We start from the raw sequence: 25,387 nt of genomic DNA, 5'->3' as shown, positions 1-25,387 counted from the left end.
AGCAAATGTTGATGCCTATCATGGATTATGGGGACGTAGTATATGCACCTGCACCGCAAACTCATCTTAATAAACTTAATACGTTGTATAACTCGTTCTGCGCTACAATGTAACTACAGGACCCACCATTGTGACATGCTTAAAGAACTAAACTGGCTGTCGCTGGAATCCAGACGCACCCTCCATCTTTCCTGCCTTGTGTTTAAGAGCCTTTCTGGGAAGCTCCCACCCTACCTGAGCAGAATGCTCTCCCCTGCTATTCCCACCTCCTATAACCTCCGATCTAATATCAGCACATTATTTAGCTTGCCTCAATACAAAAAGAAAGCAGCTCGATCCTCCTTTTCCTACAGAGCACCACAATTATGGAATGACCTCCCTTACACTTTAAAAACTTCCCCAAGCCTAATATCCTTTAAGAGATCCCTCTCTACATATCTCAAAACAGAATGCTCCTGTCATGGTTGATTAAATATTTCCTACCAGTTCTATGTTAAATGTTTGCATATAATGTGTATTATTATTGTTTTTGAATTTTATTGTACCCTATTGTATCAATGCAATGTTTTGTGGTCCCAGGACATACTTGAAAAACGAGAGAAATCTCAATGTATCCTTCCTGGTAAAATATTTTATAAATGAATAAAATAAATAAAAAATTATACACCTAAGCAGTAATAGTAGATTAAAGTGAAAGTAAAGTCAAACAGACAGTTCGCTACCACTTAAAAGTATATTAAAAATAAAGTATAGTTTCATTCATCATTTTTTTATAAACATTTTTCACATTTGTAATATACTTATTTATTGTGCCGTCGTCTACCCTCGCTCTTCCACCCGCATTAAAAAAAAATTTCGTTCAATCGTGACGTTATCATCCGTATCTAACGGATTGGGTCCCCCACTGGCGTCTCTTTCGGAATTGAAGACACCCACTTCCTCTATTGCGCATGCGTTAGAGATAAACCTCTATGCCACAAGATTTGCGCGTTCACATCTACCGCATGCGCACTGTGAGCCATAGTTCAATATCGATCGTCAACTGAATCAAAGCTTCTATTTCTGACATTCCGTAATTCTATATTCATAATAATTTATGTATATATACTAACGAGCACAAAATAAGTATTATCATACTTTAATAAGCAACAATAATGTTTATAAAAGAATTTGATATTAATCGCAATTAATTTAATAGAATACTAACTTTTAAATAAGATGTATTATTTCAAATACATGATAGATTAGCGCAAGTGTCATTTATAAGTTCATTCTTTGTAAATATAATTCATTTAATATCTTCATTTATATCAATCTCTATATATATATACACGTTTAAATTACTTATATCATTTTTTTTCTTCCTATAATATATAATCCTAAAGATATGAAAATAAATTTGATAAAAATTGCTCGTTGTGGTCTATAGGGGATTCTATGAAAGACGCTATGCTTCTCAGTCCGATATTACAGAACAGAGTGCACTGCTGAATGACTAAAGTGATTCATTGATATAATGCATCGGAGTGTAGATGGTAGAATTGCGCATGCGCATAGTTCTACAGATCGAGAACGTGCACGCTTAGTTACGCTAACAGCGGTTAGGAGCGCATAACTCATTTACAGAGACAAAGCCGGAAGAATGCGAGGGGGAGGAGGAAGCTGCGAAAAAAGGGTCTGAATAAAGATAAGATTTATTTGAAAGCAATGGTATTATGAAAAAACAAAGTTAGCGACTAGGATGTTGGTCACATTATATGTTAAAAAATGCATTGAACTAAGAAAAACTTTACTTTCACTTTAAGGTCCTCACTCAGTACTATGTACCCTAACCGAAAGGGCACATTACAGCTGACAGAAAGCCAACAACCTCAATGTTCTGTTAAGGTGCATCACTTCTGTCACAGAGTACAAGAATACCTAAGCTCCATGATGTTTATGGTCAGTATAAAGACGTTTATGGTCAGTATAAAGATGGGGAGCTTGACCAACCAGCACAAGTAAGGAGGAAAAAACAATAACATGGTGAGCAGTAACTGTGCTGTTGTAGTTGAGCCCAGCAGTTTACTTTTTCTTTAGATAAACCCTCAACAAGGTTTGCTACAAGTATTAAAACAAACAAAAAAAAAAAAAAACACCTTATCACACGCTAATAAACAATATACTTTCCTTAAAAAGTGCATGTGGGTTTGTGAAATGCTTTCTTTGTAGCCCTTGTTATGTCTGTTACCTGAACGAGATTGGATTTCTGTCTTCTGTTCCTTTGACAACAACACCGGTGGCGCCTCCAGATCGAACGGCGAAGACCTTTTGAAAAGAAAAGCAGATTTGTGTCAGCAAACAAAATCAAGTAGTAAGACTATTTAAGAAGCTGTCAAAGTAAAACTAAACAGACACAGGGCATATTTAAAGGGTGAAGGAAGTCTACATTAAAAACTTTCAGGATTCAGATACAGCATGCAATGCAGTACCCAATTTATTTTTATTCTCAACTGTTCCTCCTTTTAAAATCCTTTCCATGAGAGCATAGTAAGGTAGGTGCTGAATAGTGCACGTCATGAGCACTATAACATTGTTACAAACATATGTTCACATCTTTCATACTTGGTTTAAAGTGACAGTAAAAGTTTTTCTTTTTTTTTCTTCTTTTTTTAATATAAAATCGTTCAGTATGTGCATAACTAATAATCACAATCAGAGACTCACCTTTTTTTTAAAAAAAAAAAAAATATATATATATATATATATATATATATATATATATATATATTTATTATTTATTATATTTCGTCCCACAAAAAGACCCCCCCCCCCCAGTTTTCACTACATAGATTGCTTGGTACTAGTTTTTTGCCTTTTTTTAGCCGCATCATGTTGTTGTAGAATCCCAACCTGATTGGTTTCACTGTTGAGAACAAAAAAAATAAGGGAAGCGCTAAAAAGGAAGCAGAAATAGATCTCCTTTATAAAATGATAATGTGTGATATTATGCAGGTCAAAAGTGATATGTATTAAAGAAAGTAACAAAATTAATAGAGTAGAAAAGGGGGTTTATTCCATAACAATGTAATAATTAATATTGAAAATAGAAATAAAAATCTAAAAATACATTAGTAAACAACAATATTAAAAAACAATATTAAAAACGATGCCGGCATCAAATTGAACCCCAAATGTGTAAGTAGTTCTAATTCTAATGAAAAACTCTTGAAGTGTAAAATCAACTCTGTTGAATAGATAGTTAAAAAGGCCAAAAAAGTGGTAACGATATGGGAGTTATGGTCTTAATATTATATATACACTATATCATTACAAGCTTAATCATCACATAGACATCGAAAACATGCAATCAAAATAATGCAAGAAGCATATACGGGCACATATGAGCAAAGATCAGAGCTCAAAAAACAGGAATGTCCCAGAATATCTACAATATAAATCGTTCCTGTGCTGTATTTAGAACTGTGGTATGCATTAGTTGGCTGAGTTGTTTGGTTATGGTGAGAAGACTTCTTTAGGATAGGTTCAAGTCCAGGAATTACGCATATGTTATATACTCTTAGAATCGAGGGAATATTGTGCTAAATGAGTACTTTATATGCGTAATCCTTGCCCCAGTATCTATCAGCAACCCTAGTACCCTTTTCCAATACGGTTCTAAACAGGTGCATGATACTCCCTGGATCCCAAGAGTATATAATATATGCATAATTCCTGGACTAGAACCTATCCTAAAGAAGTGTTCTCACTACTATTCCAACACTTGGATCGACTATATACATACATACTTGAAATTCAGCTATCTTGAGTTAAGATATCTATCAAAAAACACAGCCCGGCTAGACCGCTCCCGGATCGGCTTTAGCCCGGTAAAAGCTGCCATCTGACACAGCGGAACACGTCACCACACAACCAAACAACTCAGCCAACTAATGCATACCACAACGGACTGATAAGTCAGACAGAATCTGTATTTACAAGGTATCAATATCCAGTTCTAAATACAACACAGGAACGATTTATATTATAGATACTCTGGGACATTCCTGTTTTTTGAGCTCCGTTTTTTTAGCTCTGATCTTTGCTCACATGTGCCCGTATATGCTTCTTGCATTATTGTGATTTCATGATTTCTATGCCTTTGTTAGGATTATGCTTGTAATGATACGTATATTCTATATTTAACCCCTTAAGGACAAGGCCATTTTTCAATTTCTTTCCCTTAAGGACTAGGGCTATTTTTACATTTCAGCTGTAATTTTCCTCTTACTTATTTACTGTACCCACACATATTAATAAATATATATATATATATATATATATATATATATATATATATATAGTCTTTCTCGCCATTAAATGGACTTTCTAAAGATACCATTATTTTTATCATATCTTATAATTTACCATAAACCACCAAAAAACACCCATGCTAAATAGTTTCTACATTTTGTCCTCAGTTTAGAAATGCCCAATGTTTACATGTTCTTTGCAAGTTATAGGGCAATAAATACAAGTAGCACTTTGCTATTTCCAAACAATTTTTTTTTTCAAAATTAGCTATAGTTACATTGGAACATTAATATCTGTCAGGAATCCCTGAATATCCCTTGGCATGTATATATTTTTTTTAGTAGGCAACCCAAAGTATTGATCTAGGCCCATTTTGGTATATTTCATGCCACCATTTCACCGCCAAATGCGATAAAATTAAAAAAAAAAAAAAATTGTTCACTTTTTCACAAACTTTAGGTTTCTCACTGAAATTATTTACAAACAGCTTGTGCAATTATGGCATAAATGGTTGTAAATGCTTCTCTGGGATCCCCTTTGTTCAGAAATACCAGACATATATGGCTTTGGCATTACTTTTTGGTAATTAGAAGGCCGCTAAATTCCGCTGCGCACCACACTTGTATTATGCCCAGCAGTGACTGGGTTGATTAGGTAGCTTGAAGGGTTAATTTTAGCTTTAGTGTAAAGATCAGCCTCCCACCCCGATCCCTCTCTTCCCTCTCCCACAATTGTCCCCGCCAACTTAAGTACTGGCAGAAAGTCTGCCAGTACTAAAATAAGTTGTTTTTTTTTTTTTTTAAATCATATTCTGCTGTGTAGGATCCCCCCTTAGCCCCCAACGAGCTCTCTAACCCTCCCCCCACTAACTATTCCCCACCATTTTGGGTACTGGTAGCTGTCATTGCCCCTCCTCTGCCACCCACCACCCTCTGCCAGCACTTTAATTCTTTATGTGACTAGATTGCAGGTGCATGCGCACGCACCCGCCCCTCACCTCCCGCGCGCACACGACATCAACAACTGCTGGCCGGAAGGAAGTTCCCCAGCAATGGGCCACCCACCCGCCTCTGACCCAACGCTGACCAATGCAGAGAGGGCCCCAGAGTGGCTCTCTGCATCAGTGTGCCAAAAAAGGTATTGCACTGATGCCTCAATATCGAAGCATCACGGCAATACCTTGAAAGCGGCAGGAAGCGATCAGAATCGATTCCAGCTACTTGAAACCCCTGACGACGTACAGAGTACGTCGTTGGTCTTTAAAGACCCGTTTTTGAATGACGTACCCTGTACAACGTGTGTCGTTAAGGGGATAAATATTAAGACCATAACTCCCATATCGTTACCACTTTTTAGGCATTAACTATCTATTCAACAGAGTTGGTTTTACACTTCGAGTTTTTCATTAGAATTATTAGAACCACTTTGGTGGTTCAATTTGATGCTGGCATCGTTTTTAGTACTGTATTTTTTAATATTGTTGTTTACTAATGTATTTTTAGATTTTTATTTCTATTTTCAATGTTAATTATTACATTGTTATGGAATAAACCCCCTTTCTACTCTAATAATTTTGTTACTTTCTTTAATACATATCACTTTTGACTTACATAATATCACACAGTATCATTTTATAAAGGAGATCTATTTCTGCTTCCTTTTAGCGCTTCCCTTATTTTTTGTTCTATACTGTTTTTAAGGTAACATGATTCGAGGACTGTTTGCCTTATAAGGGATCAGCATAGATTGAGTATTCTTTGGAGTGTTGTGTCTTAATTTTTTTTTTTTTTCTTGATTTCACTGTTAACATTAGCATAGCACACTACTGCGCTGTATAAAGTTGTCAGCTGCTTGTAGACAAACCAAAAGGCAGTATTTCCCCAAAGACTTTGTGCATAGGTTTTCTTATTGTACAGTAAACAATAAGCTACCAGTTTCTAAAGCAAAACTCTGTATCAAGCATTTTTCATATACAGAATTCTGGCACGTCATAAATAATCGAACCAGGAATTGATAACTTGCTATACAAATTTATTTTACACTTGTGTTTATAGAGAAAGTTAATTTAAAAATTACATAAAAAGTAACTAGTACTTAAACAGTTTATGCCGTTATACGCTGTAAGCCAAAAATAAATAAAAAGCCCAGTTTTCTGAAACAATTTTGTCACAACATTATAAAGATATTATATAGTTAAAAATAATAAGGAAGCTCTGAAATTAGTTTCACACTCTAGTAGAAATTAAAGGGACGTGTTAAAAAAAAAAAAAGCTTCAGTTATAGCTTGCACACTATTAGCAAAAAAAAAATTTTCTGATTCACTGTTTCTGTGAGGACTTCAACTATGCACAAGAACATGAAGCATATCTAAATATGCTCTGTGCACCCACACTTTAAAACATTGTTTGCTCTGAGGGCCAGCGGTGACTGGCTTCATTGACAATGCAAGGCACATCCATCCTTGTGAGCACCCAGACATAGATAGAAACGGGTTCGCTTTTACTATAAAGCACGTTTGGTTATCCAAATGTACTGCAAAAATACATTTAACATTAAAATGCACTTGTGCATTTCAGTTTTGTCCCCTTTACTACAATGGGGAGACAATGTAGCTATAATTCAATCGTACTCCTACTGCTTAATTAGATTACGCTACTGAAAATAAGCAACTCACATGACAGCACTTTGTATGCATCCACTATTTAGCATTTGGAAAATGTAATAAAATATAATATACTTTCACATATGCATGTCATGGACACTGAATGCATAAATTTGATTGAGACAGTTTCCTTCAACTTTTTTTTGTAAACTGAAAAAAAAAAAAAAAAAAGTTTTTTTGTTATAGCTAAAAATGTATTGTTTCTTTTTTTTTTTCTTGATGTTATTATGCTTGTGAGATGTTACTGACCGCCAATACAGCTGTCTAAGTTTTTCTCTCAGCTTTTACCTCACAGTCAAGTTGGCCACTTCTTGCAGCTTCAAATTCAACATAAATGTCATTTTTTATGCAACAAAAAACGCGTTAAAATAGAGCACTTTCCTTTGCATTTTTTCCAGTTTATTGTTCCTTTAGCAGATGCACAAGTGGATTGCATAAAGTATTTGATTAAACAATCCTGTTGTGAAAATGTGCAAACAGAAAGGAAAAAACAATGGCAATAAGCCAGAAAGTATTCCATTAAAAGCTTTAGGCGCTACCAACTGCAGATACGGATGCAGGTTGCATGTAAATGCATTTGCTCGGGTCAGATTGCCAGTGATGTAATGGTGCTATTAAAAGGGACAGTCAAGTCCAAAAAAAAACTTGCATGATTTAAATAGGGAATGTAATTTTAAACAACTTCCCAATTTACTTTGATCACCAATTTTGCTTTGTTCTTTTGGTATTCTTAGTTGAAAGCTAAACTTAGGAGGTTTATATGGTAATTTCTTAGCCCTTGAAGACTGCCTCTAATCTGAATGCATTTTGACCACTAGAGGGCATTAGTTCATGTGTTTCATATAGAAAACATTGAGCTCATGCACGTGAAGTGACCTAGGAGTGAGCACTGATTGGTTAAAATGCAAGTATGTCAAAAGAACTGAAATAAGGGGGCAGTCAGCAGAAGCTTACATATAAGGTCATTACAGAGGTAAAACGTATATTATTAGAACTGTGTTGGTTATGAAAAAAATGGGGAATGGGTATTAAGGGATTATCTTTCTTTTTAAAAAAAACAAAATTCTGGTGTTGACTGTCCCTTTAAAAAGGGACTGTAAAGTCATAATTCGACATAGCATACAATTTACTTCTATTTCATTTGCTTCCTTCCCTTGTTATCCTTTTGCTGAAAGGTGTATATAGGAAAGCTCAGGAGCAGCAAAGATCCTAGGTTCTAGCTCCTGATTGGTGGAGATAGATAGATAGATAGATAGATAGATATACACACACACACAGATTGTCATCAGCTCATCCATTGTGTTCAGTTAGAAACCAGTAGCGCATTGCTGCTCCTTCATCAAATTATACCAAGAGAATGAAACAAATTAGATAATAGAAGTAAACTGGAAAGTTGTTTAAAATTGTATTCTCTATCTGAATCGTGAAAGAAAAATGTGAGGTTTCATGTCCATTTAAAAAGGACAGTCTACAATATAATTGTTATTGTTTTAAAAGATAAATAATCCCTTTATTACCCATTCCCCAGTTTTGCATAACCAACACAGTTATATTAATATACTTTTTACCTCTGTGATTACCTTGTATCTAGGAACCTTCTTCCAGCCCCCTGATCACATGACTTTTTATTTATTATCTATTGACTTGCATTTAGTACTGTGTTGTGCTAACTCTTAACCTTTTAATGCCGTTATATTCCGTCATAATTACACTGGGCATTAAAGCCGTTATGACGTAATAGAACGTCATAGCTAACGGATGTCCTGAAGCCTTCTGTGCTTCCAGGATTTGATTGCCGTCTGGAGGGAGTTCCTAGGGTTGTACGGATGCCCCCCAGACGCTATCTAATAATTGAAATCTTGCGATCGTATGCACGATCGCGTGGTTTCAATTTGTCTACATCGGAACAGTTGTTCCGATGTAGGCACTTTAGCCCTGTCACGAAAGGGTTAAATACAACCTCGGGCGTGAACACAATATTATCTATATGGCCCACATGAATTAGCAGTCTCCTGTTGTGGAAAGCAAATACAAAAGCATGTGATTAAAAGGTACATGAAACCCACATTTTTTCTTTCATGATTCAGATAGAGAATACAATTTTAAACAACTTTCTAATTTACTTCTATTATCTAATTTATTTAATTATCTTGGTATCATTTGTTGAAGGAGCAGCAATGCACTAATGGCTTCTAACTGAACACATGGGTGAGCCAATCACAATCGGTATATATATATATATATATAGTAATCTGCAACATAGGACTGCACTCACTGGATTTATGTAAAAAATCTCTTTAATTAGGTAACGTTTCGGAGCACGCAGGCTCCTTCCTCAGACCAATACAAAACATGCAACTAAACACTGTGTCTTATAAACATATTGTGCCCCACCCACCACCAAATTAACTGTGAATTGCGCCAAAACTGGGGTTGTCATAGTGATAACCCCTAACCCCCTCAGTGTTACCATACTACTAATCAAACAATTCCTAGGATAATTCATAAAAGCTTCAAAATTGTATAGGTGGTACAATAAATGCATGAGCCACAAAAAGTGCCTATTACTAAATGTAAAGCTAAACATCCATGTGTTCCAGTACATACATAAATGGATTACTTAGATAAGAGATATATGACTGCCAAAACATTTCATATTGGTGTAAATTAGACCTTCATATGTGATATATAGACATATAGATATATATGGCAGTACAGCAGTGCATTACACATAGTCACATCGGTTATACATGTATTAGTCATTACATCAGAGTAGCACTGTGTAACCCTCTTATTGTGTTTGAACTGTGAGTTCATATTAACGTTTATGATATGCCGTTTATAAGACACAGTGTTTAGTTGCATGTTTTGTATTGGTCTGAGGAAGGAGCCTGCGTGCTCCGAAACGTTACCTAATTAAAGAGATTTTTTACATAAATCCAGTGAGTGCAGTCCTATGTTGCAGATTACTATGAATACTTACTGATCTGGCACCCTGGTTGGCGACTATTGGACATTGAGAGTGCAGATACACATGGAGGATATGATTGTTTTTTATCTGGCACCCAAAAGGATTTACTGAGCTGATACTCACACCACCTGTGGGTCTCCACTAGCAACAGTGGGGCCTTTTTGTTTCATTTGTTTGTTTTCTGGAGAAAACAATTTTGTCTTTGGTCTGCAAGGACCTTTTAAAAAAACACACAGTTTGTTTACCATTACTACTAATCTGGCTTTGTTTGGGCCCACATCCGGCTGCTCATACAATCTATACCTACAAGAGACAGTTTAATTGAAAGAAATAGTTATCACAAAACTTACAATATGGCAGAGGCAGTAGGTGATCCTGAACTACCTGAAGAGGAATACACTACAAAGACATTTGCGTTTACTAGTGATGATGCCATGAGGATCCTGGTAGATTCAGAAACAACAGATATGGAACAAATTGAAAACTCACAAACTATCTATAATACTCTAATGAGACTTAGAAAGAGAGAAATTGACCTTGAGCTACATACAGTATATTTATCTAAATATTACAAGAAAAGCAAGATCCCGAGAGGATTCAGGATAAAAAATCAACCAACCATTGGAAGGAACAATAAAAACTTCTGCCTACGGTGGTGCCAAATACTAAACAAATGTTCACTGGATTTAATCTTATTAGTGATTGAAGAATGTACCAGTATTTTGGCCACTGTGAAGGATGAACTAACGGAATTCAACACTCATAAACTACAGATACTACAGACTGACACAGGCGAACCTTGGATGGAGAAAATCGCTAAACAAGTTACTGAATACAGAAAGGAACTAGTGGCATTCAAAAACCAAAAACTACACACAGTGGACAATGACTATAAAGACAAAAGAATATATGCTTGGATTCATGGGAACACCCAGGGAGGACAACAAAGGCAAAGAAGACAGCGCAATTACCGATCCAGATACCTTAATACGGTGGATAGCAGCTCAGGCTCTGACAATGAGGCTACTAGCAATGAACAACGCTATCAAGACCAAACTCCAACAACATCACAAACAACTTTTTTAGGGGTTACCACGAGATCCGCCAACACAAGAGGTCGAGGCCGCATCCGAGGAGGGGGAACTACTGTGGGCAGAAGACCCCCCCTACCTCGAAGATAAAAAACCCTGACATTGTAATCAACTTGAGTGACAGGACTTTGGATGAGGGTGAAGTTAGCCTGTTAAACAAAGGTCTGACGTTTATCCCCACATTTACCAATGATGACTTTGAAAACTATTTGGATATACACAGATTCCAAAGGAACCTTAAATTAAAAGAACATTTCAAAGACTTTCCAACTGAGAAAGAAATTAAGCGATTTAAACCAAAAAGCAAATTCGAACCAAAAACATGCGGATCAAGCATCAAAACCTACACCAGACTTATTGGCAATGACAGTAAAGAACTGGAACAGATGAAACACAGACCTAACCTCAATAGAGCTGAAAGAATGGCACTCAAATCATTATCCAATGACACTGGGATAGTCATTCGCCCAGCGGACAAGGGAGGAGCCATTATTGTGATGAACTATGACCAATATCGCAAGGAAATTCTTCGCCAACTTAATGATCATCAGACTTACAAAAAACTTACCCGAGATCCAACTAACTCTTTTAAAAGGGACATTGATATGACTCTATCTGAAGCAAAACGGCTGAATTGGATCAGCAGTGATGAATTTAATTTTCTCAATAGTATGTATCCCATACATCCAATTCTATATACCCTTCCCAAGATACACAAGGACCAAAAGAACCCCCCTGGGAGGCCAATTGTATCGGCACGGGGGTCCCTGCTGCAACCCCTAGCAATTTTTGTTGACGCAATCCTACAGCCACTGGTGAGATCAATGGACTCATATATTAGGGACTCAGGTGACCTCATTACCATACTTAGTACCGTGGACACAATTAGCGACAGTGACCTGTTGGTCACTATGGACGTAAGGAGCCTATACACGGTTATCCCCCACACAGATGGACTCAAGGCGGTCACACTAGCCCTGTCAAGGTTCCCATATGTGGGACCTCCGCTTTCCCTGATACTTGACCTACTGGAGAAATGTTTAACCCTCAACTACTTTCGCTTTGAAAGTACGTTCTACCAACAGCTTATGGGGACAGCAATGGGGTCGAACATGGCCCCATCTTACGCTAACTTGTACATGGAGCGCTATGAGCGTGATATCATAGATGTATACAATATTGATACAATAAGACATTTCAAAAGGTACATTGATGATGTCTTCCTCATATGGCAGGGCACGGAGGAATCCTTGAAGGAATGGGTAGTACAACTTAACACACTTGAATCCCCAATTAAATTTGAGTTGAAATATGACCTGAACAGTATTGACTTTCTAGATCTAAGAATCTATAAGAAAGGAGGCAAACTATTCACAACTCTATACACCAAACCAACTGATCGAAACTCTATTCTTGAGGCATCCAGTAACCATCCTCCACACACCAGAAAGGCGATCATAAAGTCACAGATGATCCGAGTATTAAGAAATAATACTGAAAATAGTAACCGTGAACCACAACTACAAATGATGACAGAGAAGTTCCTACAAAGGGGATACAAGATGGAGCTCATACAGGGTGTCATTGATGAGATCATTACTCAGGAGGATCACCAGTCTAAATGTCTGGCACAGACCAAAAAGGAAAGGATGATATTCACCACCACCTATAATAAAGGGAAAGACAAGATGGCACAGGACATCAGAAATAGATGGGAGATCCTAGCGACTGACCAGAGTTTACCATTTACACATATGGACCCCCCCATTATGGGGTATAGACGTGGAAGGAGTCTAAGGGATCTACTCATGGCTACAGACCCACAGCAATGCTATATGAAACAGCAATGGCTTATGACAAAGAAAAAGGGCTGCTACAGATGCCTGGGATGCACAACTTGCAGTGGAATGATCCCATGTAAAGTGTTTAGACATCCACACACTACTCAAAAGTACACAATAAGACATTATATCACCTGTACGACGACTCATGTGATCTATCTATTGAGTTGCTGCTGTGGCCAATTTTATGTAGGAAAAACGACAGACAATGCACGTCTCAGAATGGCGAACCATAGATCAGCCATAAGAAGCGCCCTGGATAAAGGAACTTCGGACCAACCTGTGGCAAGACATTTCCTTATGGCCAAACATAAAGTAACAGATTTAAGGTTCATCTTGATTGACCACGTTCCATCCCTCAAACGAGGTGGGGACAGAGATAGAACCCTACTCCAGATGGAAGCGAGATGGATTCATAGACTTGGTACCCTATACCCCAAAGGCCTGAATATGTCCAATGACTGGCACTGCTTCCTCTGAAACTAAGCTACAATGGCTACTTTACATTCCGGTCTTGTGATGAGGCACCTGGTACATTCCACCCGCGATTGTGGGACACAAGTCAGGTCATGATGTTGGACCAGCGGAGCACAGATAAGGTACAGGACCTGCCTGGACACACTATAGTTGGTTAACTAACCAGTGAGTTTCATATGCCCTAGTGTGATACACACTTGGTGGGTCCAACTTAAGTGTCATTTATGGGCCTGTGTGTTGGCTACTTAGTGATGGAAGCAGGTCACTTTAATACGTGACATATGGGTATTAATGGGACACCTATGGTATTCTTGAACTAGTTGGAGTACACTGTGTTTGTTCCTGGCAACCTAACACAGGATCTGTTTTCAGTAGGACTGATACAGACTTTTTTTTACCTAAAGACATTAACAATCTAATAACACTATATTGCTAAACCTATACTAAGCTATTCGGGAGAATGTGATGTCACTTTGATTGCCATTTATAACAGTAAACCAATGATATATTTTGAGGTTTTACTGAATGGACTCATGAGGGTCCAGGCACAAGGTCCTAGACTGTACTATTATTAAACATTTGTATACACATATGTGTTAATGTAAAAAACTTTCAGTTCTATCTGAACTGACCCCACACGTAGTCTAACCCTATGGCTGTTTTATTGTTGAATAGGCTACAAAGATTTACACAGCCTTCTGCATTTCTATGGATTGCTACTTGATTATTTTTGTTATCAACATTACAGGGGATAAGGTCTCTCTGTCATTCTTAGTGTGCCTAACTTAAAGTATATGTACAAACTTTATACATAATGTGGTTAGCCTTATGAGACACTTAGATGTATGTCAGTAATACAGTGGTGACACACACATATATATACATCCATTACGATGCTCTCAGCCCACTCAGTGTGAAATATAAATTTTAAATCTTTATTTTTTATTTTGTATGCCCTTGCTAAAGGAATATTCCTTTAAGTGTGTCCCATATTAAGGCTTTGACTATAGCTAACACGATGTAACACAAGCGGTCACGATCGCATATTGCCTAACGCCCTGCTGGGTCACCATGACGACGCGCAGATACACGCGCATACGTCATCAACTTATGTAAATTAGCCATGCGCTATGCTAATGAGCAGTACGGGCGCCGGAGCTGCTTCTCTGGGCGCCTAATACAATCTAGTGGCCCGTTCTTTTAGCTACGTTTTTGTTCATGCAACGATCTGTCCTACAGAAGATTGGGAGCCTAATCTGACCTTAAAACACAATATATACAGACATATTATAAAGTAATACATAAGGTAAGAGTGATAATGCTGCTTTAAGGGTTTACAGTACGAGTCCCTAATTTTGATTGAATAGAGATCAGCTGCAGATACATTATCACCTAGTGGGAACGGCATATCATAAACGTTAATATGAACTCACAGTTCAAACACAATAAGAGGGTTACACAGTGCTACTCTGATGTAATGACTAATACATGTATAACCGATGTGACTATGTGTAATGCACTGCTGTACTGCCATATATATCTATATGTCTATATATCACATATGAAGGTCTAATTTACACCAATATGAAATGTTTTGGCAGTCATATATCTCTTATCTAAGTAATCCATTTATGTATGTACTGGAACACATGGATGTTTAGCTTTACATTTAGTAATAGGCACTTTTTGTGGCTCATGCATTTATTGTACCACCTATACAATTTTGAAGCTTTTATGAATTATCCTAGGAATTGTTTGATTAGTAGTATGGTAACACTGAGGGGGTTAGGGGTTATCACTATGACAACCCCAGTTTTGGCGCAATTCACAGTTAATTTGGTGGTGGGTGGGGCACAATATGTTTATAAGACACAGTGTTTAGTTGCATGTTTTGTATTGGTCTGAGGAAGGAGCCTGCGTGCTCCGAAACGTTACCTAATTAAAGAGATTTTTTACATAAATCCAGTGAGTGCAGTCCTATGTTGCAGATTACTATGAATACTTACTGATCTGGCACCCTGGTTGGCGACTATTGGACATTGAGAGTGCAGATACACATGGAGGATATATATATATATATATATATATATATATATATATATATATATATATATATATATATATATATATATATATATATATATAGCCACCAATCAGCTGCTAGAACCTAGGTTCTTTGCTGCTCCTGGGGTTTCCTAGATAAACCTTTCAGCAAAGGATAACAAGAGAAGGAAGCAAATTAAATAATAGATGTAAATTGGAAAGTTGTTTACAATTGTATGTTCTGTCTGAATCATGAAATAAACATTTTGGGTTTCATTTCCCTTTAAGAGACTGTCTATAGAGCCTTTGAAACAGGCAGAAATTTAGAGATTTAAATGTTATAAAGTATATTAATCTAGCAATGTTGGTTGTGCAAAGTTGGGGAATGGGTAGTAAAGCAAAGTCAGGCAATAACATTTTCCTTTTCAGTTGCTCTAAATATTGGCCATTGTGTGTAGACAGAGAGATAAGACAATACGGACTTAATATAAAGAGATGAATAAGATTAGGAGGTCTGCTATTTCTGTAGGTTCAGTCCAATTATATGGGCCTATTTTTAAATGGATAAGAAATCCCAAAAATGTATTTTGTGATTCGAAGCATAAAAAAAAAAAAAAGTTTTCAATTTACTTCTATTATAAAATACCTAGGCAAGCATCTTGAGTACTACATGGCAGGAAATAGTGCTGCCATCTAGTGCTCTTGCAAATGGACAACATTCTTGCAAAACTGCTACCATAAAATGTTCAAGAAATGGGCATGGCTCCTAAGCATACATCACTGCTTTTCAACAAAAGATATCAATAATACAGATACAAATTGACAAAAGCAGCAAATTAGAACATTCTTTAAAATTGCATGCTCTATCTGAATCATGAAAGTTATTTTTGGGGTTTCATGTCCCTTTAAGAACAGTGGATTTTGGCTTTAATTAGCAAAAACAGCTATTTCATGTACACAAGCTTCAAAGGAGCCGTTTCCCATACATTTTATACTCTGCAGCTACTATAAAAATTGGGAACACATTAAAGGGAAAACCCTTTAATGCCATTTATATTATTAACTTAGGCATTCAGTATAACAGAAACTTACTTCAATTACTTATATTTTATTCTGAACTACATTTAAGTCACACAGAACTCTCTGGGTTATATATTTCGAACAATAACATAACATTTTAGCACTGAGAATATCTAGATAACTTTTACTAGAAGCATTTTTTGCCAGTACTTATATATTGCAAATATGTTTCTATTCCAAGATGCAATTCATCTATATGCATAAATATTCTGACAGGAATGTCCCTTTAAATAAACTGTCATTACTGTGTGACAGCTCTTGGTTCTAGTTCCTCTTCAGATGATACATTGGAGGTGCTTGGTACCAAAGCTGGCAACGTACACATTAGTTTGTGTACAGGATATATAAAGAAATATATACAGTATATGCGAATTACCTGTTTATTGGCCTCATCGAAGAAGACGCAGTTGAGGCTGGTGGCTTTCTCAAACAGCACCGGTCTGTCACTGAGCTCCAGGTAGTAGTCCTGATCCATAACTGCAAAGGTATCGGAGCAAATTGCAAATAAGTGTAGATCCCAGTGCAGATAGCCAGAGCGGGACTTACATTACAACACCCCGCAGCAGTTCATTACTCCTACTCCTAGCCCGGTAGAACCCTGCAGAACCACAGTCCACACTCAGATCTTGTTTACGCCTAGTCCTGCGCTAAACATCCACATGATCTCGGGATACGTAACACACGTGACATCAAAATGCCATTTTGTATTTGGGCATAAGACGCTGTTGCCAGTGACAGATATGGCGCTTGTCAGGCGCCCCCTACAGGGCAGACTGGATCAACTATAATTAGAGACAGCTGACTACATCCTGCTGAACTGTCAATTCAATTTGTATCAGATGATATCATGAACTACTAGAGCTTTGTCTCAGGATCACATAATGTGAAAGGCGACCCAAAACGAATGTTCCATCTGCACTATAACATTAAAAGTCTTCTATTAAAGGCGAAGCATATGCAGCAGGCAAATGAGCAAAACTCTCAACCATCCGACAATTTACAATGTTTAAGCTTTCTACCCGTCTCTAAATGTCCAGGATTCATAAGCAGCAGCATATATCCACCAATTAAGACATTTTATTGATAAAGATACATACATAAAACTTTTCTTGCTAAACGGACAAACTACACCGTAACCTTTGATAACAAATGTTCAAAGGAATCTATCTCATTCTCAGAGTTAAACATATTTTGCTTTTTTAACAGTGACATCTAGTGCAAGTAATAGTAATTGCACCTAATACGAATAAGGACATGAAACCAACTTTTTCAGGATTCAGAGAGCTCATACAATTAAAAAAAAGCTTTTCAATTCACTTCTATAATCAAATTGACTTTGTTCTTTTGTATCCTAAAGATAAATACCATATTACCAACTGTCTCTCTGATAGTTCCTCTTGGATGTCCTCACACTTACTCCAACTCAAGCTAACATTGAGCTGCATCTTATTCCCCCTCTCCAAGACACCCCACACCTGACATTTCTCTTACTGTTGTAGATCTACATCAGCTGCCCCTCTCTGCCGGTCCCTTCAATGACTCCCCATACAGTTTAGATTTTAAAATATTAATATAAAAAGAAATTCCTGAGGAGGAAAAACCTAGGAGGATGCGCTTGGAACACAGGTTATCAAAGTGGGACCTATTACTTTATAATTGGGGTTATACCCGTATGCATCGATAAATATAAACAGCACAGTGATTAGTATATGTGAAAAAATAATGGCGAAAATAAATTGTGAATAAAACAGGCGCTCAGGACAATTTGTGTATGAAATCAGTGATACATTACAATAATCAAATAATCACAGATAAACGATAATGTTGTTTTGTTGAAGGGTAAAATAAAAAGTACTTGTCAATGTCCAAAAACTGCTGTAGTGTAAAAATAAGTCTCCAATCCTAATATGTGAATGGTGATGTGTTCAGGTGTTTGGCGTGCTCCTCTTGTGTCCCGCGGTGCGATGGGTCAAGGTGTCTAGAATGAAAAATAAACAAGGGGCGCCAACATAGTGTGAATCGTTTAAACAACAAATATAAAAGTGATGTGCAAAAAACTACTCACAAGGAAAGTGGCACCTTAAGTAAATAAGGTGCGATAAAGCAGGCTGACATTCAAAATCCAGCAGTCAGTACGCTGGAGGTCTCACCCAGAGGACCTGTGGAATCCAGATAGGCGTCTAGAAAGTGGCACCCACGTTTTTTTAGGGCCAATGGCCGGACCAGGTGAGCTGCAAGCCGATAGATGTTCTCCTGCTGCACTCACACAGCCAAGACTTTTCTCCAAACCTGACAATGTCAGTGTATGAAAGGTTCCGTGGCAAATGTCCTGTTACAAAAACAAATGGATTGTAGAAAGAGGCAGAAATACCGGGTCGTGGTATAAAACAAACAGTATTTATTTTGCAACGCGTTTCTCAGTCTATTCCAGACCGTTTCATCAGGCATTCTACGATCCATTTGTTTTTGCAACAGGACATTTGCCACGGAACCTTTCATACAATGACATTGTCAGGTTTGGAGAAAAGTCTTGGCTGTGCGAGTGCAGCAGGAGAACATCTATCGGCTTGCAGCTCACCTGGTCCGGCCATTGGCCCTAAAAAAACGTGGGTGCCACTTTCTAGACGCCTATCTGGATTCCACAGGTCCTCTGGGTGAGACCTCCAGCGTACTGACTGCTGGATTTTGAATGTCAGCCTGCTTTATCGCACCTTATTTACTTTAGGTGCCACTTTCCTTGTGAGTAGTTTTTTGCACATCACTTTTATATTTGTTGTTTAAACGATTCACACTATGTTGGCGCCCCTTGTTTATTTTTCATTTAAAACATTAACCCTGATCTATAAAGCACTCAACAGACTCATTACCAACCATAATTTCCTCACACATAAACAAATACTTCCCCTATTGCTGAATGGATTTAACTTTTAAGGCCATTATGGCGTTCTAGTCCGTCCTAACCGCGCAAGACTTTACAGCCATTAGGACGGAATAGAACATCCTAGCCGTTTGGCTGTCCTGAAGCCAACGGCGCTTCCTGGATGCGATCGCGGTCTGGAGGGCATGCCTAGCGTCATAGGGACACCCCCTTGAACCAATCCCATCATTTAAATCTCGCGATCGCGTGCATGATTGCGGGATTTCAATTTGTTTACATCAGAACGTTGTTCCAATGTAGACAAAGTAACCTGGTCATCAATGGGTTAAAGTTTGAGAACACCATATACTGCATTCCCTTCACCCGGCTGTTTAGCATTTCTGTTGTTTTCTGCATTTACAAGATCAGGATCTGTTCTTGTCCCGGTAGTTGTTTGTACCTGATCAAAGGTCGCTAACTAGAACAGTTTGGAGAGCAATAAAAAGTGAAAACATTGTATTTCAAACTCTCTAGTTACTAAAAGTAGTAGACTAAGGAGAGACTGAATATTTATATATAATATTCATAAATCAAATTCATTTATTACTATTGTCCATTTGTAAATAATAGTAGTAAGGTGGACTTGTAAAGCCTCTCCCATGCTCAAACCATAGAATGTTGGGGACATAGCTATGGGTTTGGGGGGGAGGGTGTACTGTAAAGGGACATTCGAAAGCACAAATTACATGCTCTAATTTGATATCTACTGCAAAAGAAAGAGGGGCACTTAAAGGGATAATAAACCCAAATTTTACTATTTTACTCCTGTTATCATTGTTTCTTCCTTCTCTTGCTATCTTTATTTGAAAAAGAAGGCATCTAAGCTAAGAAGCCAGCCAATTTTTGGTTCAGACCCTGGACAGCACTTGTTTATTGATGGGTGAATTTATCCACCAATCAGCAAGAACAACCCAGGTGGTTCACCAAAAATGGGCTGGCATCTAAACTTACATTCTTGCTTTTCAAATAAAGATACCAAGAGAATGAAGAAAATGTGATAAAAGGAGTAAATTAGAAAGTGGCTTAAAATTGCATGCTCTATCTGAATCACAAAAGAAACAATTTGGGTTCAGTGTCCCTTTAAAGAATAATCCTATGTGAGCTCATGAGTATGAACATGTGTTTAATCCTTTGGCAGCAGTGTTATACATAGTTGCAAACACTGATGCCTCAGATTGCTAAAGAGACAAGTGCACACTCATAAGCTCCGATCAGCATAGCTAGATTTACGCTTTAACAAAAGATACCAAAAAAAAAGAAGAAAGAAAAAGAAAATTTGATAACAGAAGTAAATTGGAAAGTTTCCTAAAATTGCATGATCTATGTGAAATCATGAAAGTTTAATTTTGACTTTACTGGGTTTGCAGACTTTCTTCATACCATTAATGAATAATGTTCAGAAAGCCAATATACAACATGCATTTTACTGTCTTGACAATTTATTCATTTCAAGTTCCATAACATTTTGATCTCAGAGTGTGAGACACAGACACATTGAGAAATATACTGAATAAAGTGGGAATAATACTCCAGCAGGTGGTTTGACTATTGAAGAAAAGCATGCACCTGCTATGACTTCCTGTGTCCTAATGAAACACCATAGCCAACCTCTTGTTTCAATAAGGGGAAACCATGTGCAGACACATTAGGGGTTACAAATTATACCACAAATGCTATCTGACTAATTCCCTGTTGTGCTAACAATCCTGCACGTCAGAGTTCTCTACTGCCACTAGGTGCTAGAAAGGTCATTCCCCTCTCAGCAGAGACCTTCTGATTGGGAACATTGAGTCTAAGTAAAAGGCTGCCTAACAATATGAAGAATTTTACATCCCATTATAGTGCAGAAAATAACAAGTGATATGCAGGTGATACAAGCTTTCAGGACAATGAGGTTCCTTAATCGGGCAGGCATTCTGATGTACAAACCAAACTCAGTCATATTTATATTAATTGTCAAAAAAAACATTGTTATTTCATAGAGTTTAAGTGCTTAAAGTGATGGTAAAAGTTAATGGAATATGACTTTCATTCATGACTTTTTTATTTTTTACAGCTATTATTACCTTTTAAAAGTCCGATTTCGTTCTCTCCATAGTCCACCTGGCTCCATTTTTTTGTTTCTTTTTGTGATCACGTTTTTTTTTTAAATCCTATTAAAATCCAGGCCATTAGGCGACCTGGACCTTTACTGACACTCCCCATTCCTCTAAAGCGCATGCGCGAGCCATTATCAATCATTGCATGCGCGCTCCCGTGTGACGCATGCGTGTTAATCACGCTAAGGAATTCCCATTGTTAAGTCAGTACTATAGCTAGATGGATCGGGAGAGGAGCGCATGCAAAAATCGTACGTCCTGGGAGCGAGCAAAAATAGTGACGTATTGAGTGGGTTGGACTGCTCTCGGCTACAGCTAGATCTTCAAAAGGAAGTAAGACGTGGGAGGAGCAAATAAAAGTTGATAATGTTTTACAAAACAATAGTTTATAAATGTTTATTATGGATTTTTGCAGAAATAAACATAGCGACTATTGCCACACAGTAATGTTATACATAAATAAATAAAAAAAACTTTGAATAAAATATAATTTTTCCAATAGCCCCCCTATTGGAAAAATTATATTTAATTTATAGCCCCCAAAAAATAAAAGCCAAAGTCTTTTTTTAAAAAATATAAAAAAAATGTTTGTATCTTTTTTTTTTTATTTAACCGCATGTGCAGTTAGCCTGATCCCTGTCATTATAGTGCTCTCACTAGATTTGCCTGCAGCCTGCTCCGCCTCCCAACCCATCCCTATACTGTCTTAATCGCACAGTTCAGCCTGGGCGATAGACAGTGTGAGTGAGCAGAGAGGTGATGCTAACGGTCATCACTACAGTCACGTGATGACGCTGCGGCTTGATGAGGCTCCTCCCGCGCTACACTTAGAAGCCCAGAGACTGAGCTGTGAGCTCTAAGCCAGACATCCCAACTCTCCCTGAAGATCAGGGAGTCTCCCTGATTGTAATAGCGACTCCCTGATGCCAGCAAATGGAATGCAATTTTCCTGAAACTCCAAGTACCATGATCCAATGTGGCCCAAATCCAGAAAAGTGTTTCTTTAAAGGGACACTGAACTCAATTTTTTTCTTTCGTGATTCAGATAGAGCATGCAATTTTAAGCAACTTTCTAATTTACTCCTATTATCAAATTATTTTAATTCTCTTGGTATCTTTATTTGAAATGCAAGAATGTAAGTTCAGATGCCGGCCCATTTTTGGTGAACACACTGTGTTGTTCTTGCTGATTTGTGGGTAAAATCACCTACCAATAAACAAGTGCTTTCCATGGTCCTAAACCAAAAAAATGGCTTAGCTGCCTTCTTTTTCAAATAAAGAAAGCAAGAGAATGAAGAAAAATTGATAATAGGAGTAAATTAGAAAGTTGTTTAAAATTGCATACTCTATTTGAATCACAAAATAAAAAAATTGGGTTCAGTGTCCCTTTAAGGAATGCCTTTATTTGCTGGGACATTATAGAACCCTCAAAGCATGCACCAGTAACCAAAAAGCCCCCACTGATTTAAATAAAATAAAACACAAATACCTTATTTACTGCACGTAATTAAACTTTGTATTCTAAAATATTTAAGCATTCAACAAGCGTACGATCACTGAAAAATAGGTTTGTTGTATGTGGTTATGCAATAAAGCTACTTTTTTTAAAATGTGACTTTAGTGGGAAACTACTTTAATGATAATTCTATCTTATTTAGGGTTTCAAGGTGTCCAATATATAACTGGGAGGGGGGGGTGGCGGTGCAGTAGCGGGTGAAGCCACCTCCCTGAAATTTGTTTTTGCAGGTTGGGATGTCTGTCTAAGCAGTGGTCGGGCCTTTCAGCGATGGGAATGTGCAGTTTCAGTCAGGGCCCGGCTTAAGGCAAGTGTGTGTCATGGCTCATAGACACAAGAAAAATCCATCAGCTAAGGGCTCTGACACTCATCTGTGGATCACTGGTATAGTACGAAGTACTTGTGTTCTATGTAGAAGACATAGCTATTTCCATGTGTATAGACGTGCTGTATTACTGTTCCTGTGTGTGTCATGATCGCATCTGTCATGTCTCATGCCATATTGTGTCACACTGACTTAATTTTACATTGCTATCACAATATCTGAGACACCTCACTAGTTGTTATTATGTGCATCACATGGAGTGGGACCAGTGTTACTCAGTGTGGGTGTCCTATTGCCTATACATGTGTGCCTGTCTCCCCTAGACCTGTCTGTGTGTGTTATGACCACATACTGGTTATGTGGTGTTGCATAGTGTACACCGATGTCTGACTCTGTCAACTACTGTATCTGTCCCCTGTCACTGTGTCTCAATACAACATCCTGTAAAGCACTATACCAGTAACTCATTGTCTCTGTGCTCATATTGTCCTCCACCAATTACATATTGTATTCACTATTGTGCGTCTTATTACAAGGTTAGTAATATGTACCGGTCTGAATAACAGTTAATTTGTGTGCATCATACTTTATCATGCCTGCTTGATGCGCTAACGTGTCCATCCTACTGTATGTACCATATATGTACCATGTCTGCATGATGTGCTAACGTGTCCATTCTACTGTATGTACCATATATGTACCATGTCTGTCTGCATGATGTGCTAACATGTCCATCCTACTGTATGTACCATATATGTACCATGTCTGCATGATGTGCTAACGTGTCCATTCTACTGTATGTACCATATATGTACCATGTCTGCCTGATGTGCTAACGTGTCCATCCTACTGTATGTACCATATATGTACCATGTCTGCATGATGTGCTAACGTGTCCATTTTACTGTATGTACCATATATGTACCATGTCTGCATGATGTGCTAACATGTCCATCCTACTGTATGTACCATATACAGGGAGTGCAGAATTATTAGGCAAATTAGTATTTTGACCACATCATCCTCTTTATGCATGTTGTCTTACTCCAAGCTGTATAGGCTCGAAAGCCTACTACCAATTAAGCATATTAGGTGATGTGCATCTCTGTAATGAGAAGGGGTGTGGTCTAATGACATCAACACCCTATATCAGGTGTGCATAATTATTAGGCAACTTCCTTTCCTTTGGAAAAATGGGTCAAAAGAAGGACTTGACAGGCTCAGAAAAGTAAAAAATAGTGAGATATCTTGCAGAGGGATGCAACACTGTTAAAATTGCAAAGCTTCTGAAGCGTGATCATCGAACAATCAAGCGTTTCATTCAAAATAGTCAACAGGGTCCCAAGAAGCGTGTGGAAAAACCAAGGCGCAAAATAACTGCCCATGAACTGAGAAAAGTCAAGCGTGCAGCTGCCAAGATGCCACTTGCCACCAGTTTGGCCATATTTCAGAGCTGCAACATCACTGGAGTGCCCAAAAGCACAAGGTGTGCAATACTCAGAGACATGGCCAAGGTAAGAAAGGCTGAAAGACGACCACCACTGAACAAGACACACAAGCTGAAACGTCAAGACTGGGCCAAGAAATATCTCAAGACTGATTTTTCTAAGGTTTTATGGACTGATGAAATGAGAGTGAATCTTGATGGGCCAGATGGATGGGCCCGTGGCTGGATTGGTAAAGGGCAGAGAGCTCCAGTCCGACTCAGCGCCAGCAAGGTGGAGGTGGAGTACTGGTTTGGGCTGGTATCATCAAAGATGAGCTTGTGGGGCCTTTTCGGGTTGAGGATGGAGTCAAGCTCAACTCCCAGTCCTACTGCCAGTTTCTGGAAGACACCTTCTTCAAGCAGTGGTACAGGAAGAAGTCTGCATCCTTCAAGAAAAACATGATTTTCATGCAGGACAATGCTCCATCACACGCGTCCAAGTACTCCACAGCGTGGCTGGCAAGAAAGGGTATAAAAGAAGAAAATCTAATGACATGGCCTCCTTGTTCACCTGATCTGAACCCCATTGAGAACCTGTGGTCCATCATCAAATGTGAGATTTACAAGGAGGGAAAACAGTACACCT

The 25,387-nt window shown here is 37.9% G+C and overlaps 1 protein-coding gene across 2 annotated transcripts in view; it reads right to left on the bottom strand.

Moving 5' to 3' along the window:
- RMC1 (regulator of MON1-CCZ1) overlaps positions 1-17,099 on the bottom strand; it is a 177,121-nt gene extending 160,022 nt beyond the window's left edge. For both annotated transcript variants that reach the window (XM_053714977.1, XM_053714976.1), the window contains exons 1-2: positions 16,835-17,099; positions 2,231-2,307 (exon numbers count right to left, since the gene is read on the bottom strand). In XM_053714977.1, the coding sequence (XP_053570952.1) occupies positions 2,231-2,307; positions 16,835-16,933 (176 nt within the window). In that variant the 5' untranslated portion in view covers positions 16,934-17,099. The remainder of the gene's footprint in view (positions 1-2,230; positions 2,308-16,834) is intronic.
- Between the last annotated feature and the right edge of the window lie 8,288 nt (positions 17,100-25,387).

This window comes from Bombina bombina, chromosome 5, assembly GCF_027579735.1.
Source record: "Bombina bombina isolate aBomBom1 chromosome 5, aBomBom1.pri, whole genome shotgun sequence".
Taxonomy (NCBI): Eukaryota; Metazoa; Chordata; class Amphibia; order Anura; family Bombinatoridae; genus Bombina; species Bombina bombina.
Note: the sequence above shows the minus strand (reverse complement) of the source record. Positions and strands in the feature narration are given on the sequence as shown.